The following is an 11,091-nucleotide window of genomic DNA, read 5'->3' on the forward strand; positions in this document are numbered from 1 at the left end:
CTCTAAATCTAGGGCTGGTTTTGCCACAGCTATTTTGCAAGGCATGTTGACAGCTCCTGCTTCCTTATGATTTGCCAGCCTCCCTTACCTCTGCTTTGGGATTCTACCCAATGGTTAGGACTGCAGCAATGTGGAATGAAGAACATAGTACAGTTTTGTACCTACCATAAATGTAGATGTTCGAGGATCCACATTGCTGCAGTCCAATTACTCCCTCCTTCCCCTCTGTGTTTAGGGGTGGTTGTGTGGGTGAGGTTATACTCTTGTAATTTTGTATATAGTGTACATATTTTTGGTGCAGGAGTGTTTGGTGTTTTTGGTTTTGGCCTTGTCTTTTTAGGGTCTTCTGACATCTGGGGCAAGAAAAGACTGAGGATATGACGTCGGTCATGCGCATTAGTACCCTGACGTCCTGACGTCAGACTAATGCGCCTTGACCGACGTCAGCCATATACTTTGGTATTTGGGCCGACTGGGACAGCGGACTACCCCAATGGTTAGGACTGCAGCAATGTGGATCCTCGAACATCTACATTTATGGTAGGTACAAAACTGTACTTTTTGCCTTCCTTCTGGGGGCACCTGACATCTGGGGCAAGAAAAACTGAAGAAAATGGCGTCGGCTGCCTCTCTTATACCCCTGCCGCACTGACGTCAGGGAAGAAGCGACGACAACCGACGCCGGACCTAGACTTTGGAATTCGGCCAACCGAGGACCCGCCTGACGGCAGGATAACCCATCTGTAATGACTGCAGCTGTATGAGCACTCGAACATCTGCATTTATGGTAGGTACAAAACTGTACTTTCTTATTTTATATGTATATTTTTTATTAGCAATATGTATTGCCTACCTACTTGGGGGCATCTGACATCTGGGGCAAGAAAAACTGAAGAAAATGTTGTTGGATGCATCTTATATACCCCTGGCGCACAGACGTCAGGGAGGAAGCGAGAGCAACCGACGTCGGACCAAGACTTTGGAACTATGGCCGACTGCGGGACCGCCTGACGGCAGGATAACCCAAGTGTAATGACTGCAGCAGTGTGAACACTAACATCTACATTTATGGTAGGTACAAAACTGTACTTCTCTAGGATGTTACTATGGTTCTGCAATCTCTGGTCCAATCCTCCTTTGAGCCAGCAGCTGTCATCGATTTAAAATTTCTTTCATGGAAGACCATTTTCTTAGTGTCCATCATGTCCACTAGAAGGGTTTCAGAGATTCAAGCATGATCCTCATACCCTCCATATTTGATTTTTCATAAAGACAAGGTATCTCTAGGAACTAATTCATCTTTCCTTCCAAAGGTTGTATCTGAAAATAGCATTAACCAATCCATTGAGCTGCCTATATTCTTCCCAATTTTTTGTAACAAGGGAGAATACTGCTTACATTTATTGGATGTTCACAAACAATTACATTTTTATCTTGACAGAATGAAAGATTTCAGGAAGTCCGAACAATTGTGTGCGTCTTTTTCAGGTCCTTCTATGGGTAAATCAGTTTCCAAGATCACATAAGTGGTTGAGAAAATGCATTACCTTTGTCTATAACATAAACCTCAAGTTGGCAGCACCATTTAAAGCACACTTAAGAGCTATAGCCATGTGGACTGCCTTCCCTTCTAAGGCTTCTATGGATGATATTTGTGCAGCTGTGACGTGGGCATCTCCACATACCTTTATTACTCATTGCAAAGTGAATCTGGTCTCCAGGGGAAAAGCTTCATTTGGTTCTGTGGTGCTCAGGAATATCCTTCCATAGGCCTCACAAGGTAGCTGGGGACTCTGTCCAGTGGGTCAAGGATAAATGAAGATTGACAGCATCAGATAAAGAAGTTATGCACTCGCCATAATGTTCAGTCTGTGTTGTCGATCTTCTTTTATCCTTAACAGCCTCTCCCGCCTCCCCCTCTTTCAGACTCTTGAGGAACTGACCCTAGTCCTGGCAGTTGGTCTGCTCATGCATGACCTTAGACATAGCCTCTTCAATGGTTATAGTACTTTCTTCCTAGTCTTGTGTTATAGCTGAAAACTCAATCTGATGTACTATAGAGAGAGGCATTCTGGGCAGGCACTTGGCTGTGGAGTTTTTGGTTTGCGCGAGCTGTGTAATGCCCGAGTCCCATGGTCAAGGATAAATGAAGATCGACAACACAGATGGAATGTTATGTTGAGTACATAACTTCTTTTTTTGGTGGCTATTACTTCTGCAAAAAGAGTATCAGAGCTTTATGCCTTATTTTTTTTTTGTACTACCTTATCTTCTGCTTTCATAAGGACAGGGTGTCTCTACATATTGATCCTTCTTTCTTACCTAAAATGACCACTGAGTCTAACCTAAGTAAGTCTATCCATTTACTGTTTTCTTCCCCAACTTTAGCAACAAAGGAGAATACTTTCTCCACTGTTTGGATATTCATCATCAAGTAAGATTTTATTTGGACAGAACTAAGACCTTCAGGAAATTTGATCAGCTTTTTGCTGATGTCTTTCAAGGTAGCATCTGCAGTCATAACAAATGGGTTGTCCTGTCGTCAGGCAGCCCTTCGGTCGGCCGGATTCCAAAGTCTGGGTCCGGCTTCGGCTGATGTCGCACTCCACCCGACGTCATCTCTGCTGGTCTTAAAGGCATCAGCCGACGCCATTTTCCTCAGTCTTTCTTGCCGCGTGGCGCCCGAAGCAGAAGCTGTTCGCAAGTGCCGGTCGGTCAGATCCAGAAATTACTACTACCGAATACTACAAGACTTCTAAAAAGCTAAGTACCCCGTTGGGGACTCTTTCTTGCCTCAGCCGATGTCAGAAAAAGTCAATAACTGTTTAACTTGTGGGAAACAAATACCTCATAAAGATTTCCACTCTTACTGTCTGCCTTGCTTAGGCCCAGACCACGACGTAGCAGCCTGTTCGCCTGTGCTTCCTTCAACCGACGAACGCTTAGGCGTCGGTCGGAGTTTGCTGAACAGTTTTTCGGCTCAGATTTTGCGTACATTATGCCGTCGGATCCTCCGACTACCCAAATTGTTAAAACGCAAAGAAAAGACCGACACTCGCGGTCCGCGGTTTCGGCGAAACCACGGTTAAGCAAGCGAGTGTCTCTGTTTCGGCCGAAACCGAGAATACCGGTCAATCTTTAGCCGAATCCATGACTACTACTGAGGCTCCTGCTACCTTAGTTGAATCGGCCTCAGAAATTTTGCCTACTACTGTGGTTCCTAGTGATTTATCAGACACCATCCCTTTGGATGTTTCTACCCCAGCACGTGGTGCTGCTAGGCCTCCTGCAGCCATGTCTATTAAGGCCTTTGCCAGGGCTAAAGCAGCCAAAACTGTTAGATCAGTGCCTGTTAAGCCCCCCTCACACAGGCCCACTTCTAGTTCACAAATGCTTACTCTGGCAGAGGATTTAATATCCCTAATTAGGGGATCCCAATCTCACCCAGACAGGGCCTCTCAGCCACCAGAAAAGAGATCCAGAGCAGAGCCCCCCGAGCCAGTGTCCTCTGATGATTCTGCGGATGACTCAGACATTACAGACCAGCCAGAGGCTCCTTTGTCTACATATGAAGATTCAGATGCTGAAGAATCCATCCCATCTGCCTCTCCGCCAGAGGAGTTTTCCTTTGGGGAAACCTTACATGCCATGAGAGAACAATTCCAATGGCAGGGACAAGACTTCTCAGATTCAACAAAAAGGCTTAGGACTTTCCTACACTTACCACAACATAGGCCCTTAGCTATTCCTCCAGTACTGCCTGTTGTGGATGATGCATTTAATGATGTTTGCACTGCTCCTGATACATTACCTCCAGCCCCTGCCAAACCAGATAGATTTTACAGGGTGCCAGACACTCATCACCACCTATACAAGGCCCCACTTGCAGATCCTGAGACTATATCCCAGGGGCCTAAGGCAGTAGCCCGACCTCAGCAAAAACCCTACTCCTTCTGAAAGGGAATCCAGGTCCTTAGAGATGGGGAAAAAGTTTACACCTCTGCTACTCTCTCAGCTAGAGCTTTAAACTGTCAGTTTCATATGATCCAATACCAAGAGTTTATGCTTGATCAGCTAACTAAGAAGCTGTCCTCGGATGACTCCTTAGATAAGAAATATGTTTTAGAAATGGTGAATAACATCCAACAGGTTAGTAACCATTCTTTAAAATGTGGCTATGATGCACTGGAGGCTTCATTTAGATCAGCCATGACTGGCACAGTGATAAGAAGGCATGCATGGTTGAAAGAACAGGTCTTGTCGGATCATGTTAAAGCAAAGCTGTTAGATGCTCCTATGGATAAGGCCAGTCTATTTGGTACACCTGCTCAGCAAGTAATGAAGAAAATGGAAGAAAAGGCAAAATCTGTACAAACAGTTAAGGATTTCTTACAGGTTCAGCCCCAAGGTTTAGCAGGAACTGGCCTGCCAAAATTGGTCCTTTCCAGATTCCTCAAAATCTCAAAGAGGCAGGAATAGACGCTCTAGAGGCAGAAATCAATCCAGAGGAGGTGCCTACAGAGGACGCCAGTGGCAAGGCAATAACAGCACAGACACAACCACTGCCACTACAACAGGACAATCACAGTGACTTGGCTCTGACACCGCCTACCAGGGAGCAAATAGCAGCACCTTTAGGCGGAAAGTTAGCCTTATTTTTGAAAAATTGGCACTGTATCACAAAAGACAAGTGGATTTTGCAAACCATAGACCAAGGCTACAGGTTCCACTTCCACACCTTACTAGTAAAAGAGGAATGCCAAATCTACCTCCAAATCAAAAAACAGAAGCTCTAAAGCAGATAGCAGAATTAACAAAGATGAGAGCTGTGGAAAGAGTACCAATAACAGAACAGGGCAAAGGATTCTACTCCAGACTCTTCCTAGTACCAAGAAAAGAAAAGTTGGAGACCTATTCTCGACCTGTCCGTCTTAAACACATACATCATTGTCCCAAAATTCAAAATGCTGACCCTACAGCAACTTCTTCCCATGCTGGGCAAGGAGTGTTGGCTGGTAACTCTAGATCTCAAGGAGGCATACCTGCACGTCCCCATACGACCAAATTGCAGAAGATACCTCAGATTTCTTGCAGGATCAGAGCATTATCAATTCTCAGCATTGCCCTTTGGCTTATCTACTGCGCCCAGAGTATTCACAAAATGCCTGGCATCAGTAATCGCTCACTGCAGGCTACAGGGAATACAAATTTATCCATACCTGGACGACTGCCTGTTACAAGCGGACAACAAAAGCAAGCTGACAACAGATCTACAAAGAGTCATTTGCTTACTACAAGCCCTGGGATACACAGTCAATTTACAAAAGTCAAGACTGATACCATCCCAAACAAGAACATTCTTGGGTGCGGATTTGGACACAGTAAAACAAATGGCATTCCTAACTGCAGAAAAACAAAAACAACTCCCTCTTTACTTCTTGGCATTAACAAAGCAGAACAAACTAACAGCAAGAAAAGTACTGCAGGCCTTGGGCTTCATGGCATCATGCATAATCTTGGTCCCACATGCCAGACTACATATGAGAAAGCTACAGTGGTACCTAAAGAATTTATGGTCTCAACACAGGCACAGCTTAGAAACCGAAATCCCACTAATCCCATGCCTGAAACAGGAGTTCCTATGGTGGGCTCAAGCATGCCAGTCAAACCCAGGCTTACCCTTCCACAACTTTCAAGCAAGCCAAACCATCACAACGGACGCCTCAGACCTAGGCTGGGGGGCGCACATGTTGGACAAATGCATACAAGGATTGTGGACTCAAGACCAGCTGCACCTGCACATAAACCAAAAAGAAATGCTGGCAGTAAAACTAGCAATACTGAAATTCAGACCATTCCTCAAAGAAGGCCATTTAATGATAAGGACAGACAACACCACAGTCATGTGGTACATCAACAAACAAGGAGGCACTCATTCATACACCCTATGCAGAATGACTATGGACCTCTGGAATATGGCTCTGAGCTACAACATCCAGTTACAGGCAATGTTTGTGCCGGGAAAAGAAAACACCCTAGCAGACATGTTAAGCAGAACCACCTCGGATGCTAACGAATGGATGCTACACCCGGACATCTTCAGGGCCATCACAAAGAAATGGGGAATGCCACAAATAGACCTATTCGCATCCCCACTCAATCACCAGCTCAAAAAATTCTGCACAAGGACATGCCACCCACTTGCATGGAAGGTGGACTCTCTATCCTTCAGTTGGAAAGGCCTGACAGCATATGCATTTCCACCTCTTCCTTTGATGCACAAGGTACTACTGAAAATCAGAGAGGAACGTCCAAGGATAATCACACTGGTACCCTTTGCTGAGGAGCATGTCTCGGGGGAGAATGTGGTCAATACCCCTGATGCCTTTGATGTTAACTCAGAACAACTACAACATCATGCATCCAAACCTAAAAACATTGCAACTGACTGCCTGGAACATCACATAGCAGCAACTAACCCAGACCTATCCCAAAGGGTTAAAGACATTATCCTTGAAGCCCGCAGACCTTCAACAAGAAGGAACTATGCAGGAAAATGGAAAAGGTTTGTCATTTGGAGTACTGAAAGAGGAAAAGATGTGTCGAACATAGATATTGCTAACATCCTGGAGTACTTGGCAGAGCTTCTACATACAGGCCTGTCTTATTCCTCCATCAAGATACATGCATCAGCTATTTCAGCAGAATACAGCTTTGATCCACCTGTCTTTTCGCATCCTCTACTCAGGCAGTTCCTCAGGGATCAAGAATGTGAAACCCCTAGGAAACCACCATTACCAGCATGGGACTTGAACTTTGTGCTAGAAAATTGACACTCCCTCCATTTGAACCAGCAGCAACAGCAGAACTTCAACACCTATCATGGAAAACTGCTTTCCTACTGGCAATTACTTCAGCAAGGAGGGTTTGAACTACAGGCCTTAATGGCAGTACAACCCTTCCTAATCTTCCATCAAGATAGGGTCTCCATGAGAACTAATCCTACATTTATGCCTAAGGTGGTATCCAGAGTGTCTTTAAACCAGGCAATCCACCTACCTACCTTCTTTCCCAATCCACAGAACAGGGGGGAAAGACTGCTGCATACCTTGGATGTACATAGACAGTTACACTACTACCTGGACAGAACCAAAGGTAACAGAAAAACTGACCAGCTTTTAGTAGCCTATGCAACAGGAAGGGAAGGAAAAGCAATTTCCAAACAGACAATCTCCAAATGGATAGGAAATTGCATAAGATTCTGTTACTCCTACCATGGAAAACCAATTCCACAGAACATAAGACCTCATTCTACAAGAGCTACAGCCACTGCCACAGCTTTCTTACGAGGAGTGGCAACCAAGGACATTATTGAGGCGGCTACTTGGACCTCCGTGCATACATTTGCCAAGCATTATAATTTACCTCTATACTCTAGATCCCGAGCAGGGTTTGCCACTGCTGTACTGCAAGGGATCCTAACTACACCATAATTTTTCTTCCTCCACCCCTAGTTGGCTATGGTATTCTACCCATTTGTTATGACTGCAGATGCTACCTTGAAGGACATAGTACAGTTTTGTACCTACCATAAATGTAGATGTCCGAACAGGATAGCATCTGCAGTCAGGATTACCCTCCCTCCTTCCCCTCTGTGGTACTCCTAGGGTATTTACCCTCCTATTAGCTAGCTGGGGGGGGAGTCTCTTATGGTGTATTTGTTTGTATATATGTACATACATGCTTATTTTTTGTGTTTGCCTTCTACTTTTTTGGAAACATTGGCATTTATCCAAAATTTAGCTTTCCAAGAGGGCAACTGGTATCTGGGGCAAGAAACACTGAGGAAAATTGCGTCGGCTGATGCCTTTATACCCGAAGACCAGCAGAGATGACGTCGGGTGGAGTGCGACATCAGCCGAAGCCGGACCCAGACTTTGGAATCCGGCCGACCGAAGGGCTGCCTGACGACAGGACAACACATTTGTTATGACTGCAGATGCTATCCTGTTCGGACATCTACATTTATGGTAGGTACAAAACTGTACTTTTCCTCCAAAAGTCTGATAGGTAAGCCTATTTCATAAGTGACTATAAACATGGCTTTCCAACTGTATTTTCTTTTGTGTACTTTTCAAAAGGTATTATTGTAAAATTTAAGCCAAAAGGTCATTCTACACTGATAGTTGCCATGTCAACTGCCGCCATTGCCCAGGCCTCCTCAGATCAAAGCTATGCAGCTGCTACATGGTCTAGTACTCATACATTTATAAACCAGTGTAAATTGAGTATTCAGTCCATATCCAGGTCCACTTTTGGCTGCACCATTTTCAAAATGTGTTCTCATAATGCCCAACCCTTAGGTTTTATTCCCACTGACTGGGGACTACTCTGTTCTACAAGTTGAGATGGACTAAAGCCACAACTTCAGACACAAGATATACTTACCATAGTGAATCTTTGCGGCTTCCCTTTTTGTCAGACAAAAAAAGACAGTTAATCTTGTTCTGTACTGATCAAGACTTCTGGGTTTTCCATACCATATCTTTAATTTTCCTGAATATGGCAGTCTGTTGAAGGGGAATTTTCTTGATTGTCTGCATATTTCCTTATGTAAAGTCATTGTAAGTCTTGATAAGGAGTCTGAAAGATCTCTGTCTTACAGTGTGCAGCTCATTTTCTGGAAAAGCTGTAAAGTAATGTTAGCTGTTTTTCTTTTTCTCTTACAGGTTGTATTGGAAACCGAGATTACGAACAAGTCTGCATTGAAACTTTATGAAAATCTTGGCTTTGTGAGAGACAAGAGGCTTTTCCGATATTATTTAAATGGAGTTGATGCACTGCGTCTAAAATTGTGGCTGCGTTGAAGTAGAAATGTTATGTCAAGGAACAAGTTCCCGGCAATGCGGAGCCCTCCATTGCATGCATTGCAATCTGTGCAAATTGCTTTGCATTGGGATGTACTCATTTCCATGGAGCTCTTTAACTGTCTGTGTCTCATTGAATGTCACACATTTGTTGCACTGTGGCATGGCGCGCTTGTTCCAAATTTGAATATTTCATTTTTCAAGAAGTTATTTTTGGTACTAACAGGATGTGCCATTTAATAGGAAAGACACAGTCATCCAGTTGTATTTTCCTGAACCGTTTACTATACACAGAGAATCTTGTAGCAACGTACACACTGATGGAGTTTAATACATGGTTCCGAAAGAGGCCAATGTAGAGTGAAACTTCTACATAACTTTACCAACATTTCTTATAGAACTTGCCATACATTTCTGAAAAATGTTAATATTTTAGGTTTTATTTTTCAGTACTGAATTTTCCATTTCCAAATATTGGTTACCTCGGTGATTAGTGAATGAAGAAAATGTATTGTCGGGCAAAATGTGCATTACTCTTGAGTAATTGCAAACCATTTTGAACTGTCTACCAGTGCCTGCATTGATATGCATATTTCTCTTCACTTCTGGTTTGAATGCATGCTTCTTTTCTTTTGAGTTGCCTTTGAAAAAGAGGTTTCTGCTTTTATTTAAATTCTGATTTTCATAAATTATTTCAGATTATTTTTATGATTTGAAGACCTATACCAGGAAAAGAGAGAGGGAAAAAGACTATTTGCTTTAAAAACCCTTGATATTTTGAAATATCTAAGCTATTTTGAAGAAAACTTTGATAGCTGCTAATCTGAAGCCCTTAGCTATGAGAATTAAATCTATGCTGGTTCTGGATGCACTTTTTCATTGAATCCATGAGGGAATTAAAGATATATAGAAATTTGCTGTAAATTGGTTTTGATTTTATTTAATCAGAATTCGTGCTAATAGCTCTGAAAAGCAAGAAAATTGTTCTCTTTCGATATTTTGGTCCCAAGGAAGGGAGATGCAAACAGCTTGCTTCACAGTGTTCTGAAATGTTTCAGTTTTCTATTCAATATATATATATATATATATATATATATATATATATATATATTTTTTTTTTTTTTTTTTTGCAAACCACCTAAAAGTTAATTTGTTGTCCAAAAGAATAGTATCCCCTTTTTATTGGAGTTAGTGAGCTTTTTACCAGAGGTTAAATTATGTACAAGTTGTATAAACCCTAAAGTATATTTATCTGTTTTAAGGGATGCTGCAGGTGGTATATTTTATGTAACAATCACTTTTTCATTGACAGATGCACATCAGAGGTATTCCTGCTTAAAGCAAACATTGCACTTAAGTTGTTTCTTAAATGTATTCATTTAATATGCTGATCATTTAAAAATAGCTAAGTCACAAAAGTTTGTTGCACTGTCTAACTTGCTTTGAGAACTTGAAAATATACTATGATTTTAGAAAAACATTTCTGAAACGTGGTTAAATTCTGTTAATATTACTAAAAGATCTGTTTTTAATCAGCTGTAAGAATGGAAAGGAATGCAAGGGTCAGACTTTTTTTCATTTCTTGTCGAGTTCTGCATATTATATTTTGCTAGGTTTATTTTTTGACTGTTCCATAGTTTTCTGCAGTGAATGCAGTGGATTGGTAGTAACTGTTAAGTAGTAAAGCTGTTTCATCCACCATTAAATCACTTATAGTCATGCATATATTTGCTTTACTGCAACACCTAAGAGTTGTGTGTTGTCCTCCTGAAATGTATTAACTTCAGCATCAGCAGACAGATGAGTTATTTTTGTATGTCCTCTCCACTGCTGTTGGTAAAGCATACATTTTTTTCAAAACTAATGCAGAATAAAATTTAAATTGAAATCCTCTGTGAGAAAGGTATATAATGATTGATAGACAATGTGTTGCCTATTAGTGTGTGTGAACACACTAATTGAAGAGCAGGGAATCCTTTGTTGCATTTTTGTGACTTACAGTAACAAACTTATGCCATGTAGTTTTGTCAAAATTTAACATGGGGATGGGTATATGTAAAATATCGCATCTTTCAAATTAGTGGACTGCTTTTTGGTGATTGGATGTTAACTTTTTTCCTAGTGTCCCTTTTCTTTTTGGACAAGGCTATTACAGTGGGTTTGATGGAAATTGTGATGTCTGTAAACTGTCTCAGTAAGATACAGTCAAATAAACTATGGTTAA

General features: G+C 42.0%; 1 protein-coding gene across 1 annotated transcript in view; it reads left to right on the forward strand.

Moving 5' to 3' along the window:
* NAA30 (N-alpha-acetyltransferase 30, NatC catalytic subunit) overlaps positions 1-9,834 on the forward strand; it is a 252,650-nt gene extending 242,816 nt beyond the window's left edge. The window contains exon 5 of the mRNA XM_044074435.1: positions 8,730-9,834. Coding sequence (XP_043930370.1) covers positions 8,730-8,867 — 138 coding nt within the window. The 3' untranslated portion in view covers positions 8,868-9,834. The remainder of the gene's footprint in view (positions 1-8,729) is intronic.
* Positions 9,835-11,091: the final 1,257 nt, after the last annotated feature.

The sequence above is a fragment of the Protopterus annectens genome, chromosome 6.part0, assembly GCF_019279795.1.
Source record: "Protopterus annectens isolate FY-2018-M chromosome 6.part0, PAN1.0, whole genome shotgun sequence".
NCBI lineage: Eukaryota > Metazoa > Chordata > Ceratodontiformes > Protopteridae > Protopterus > Protopterus annectens.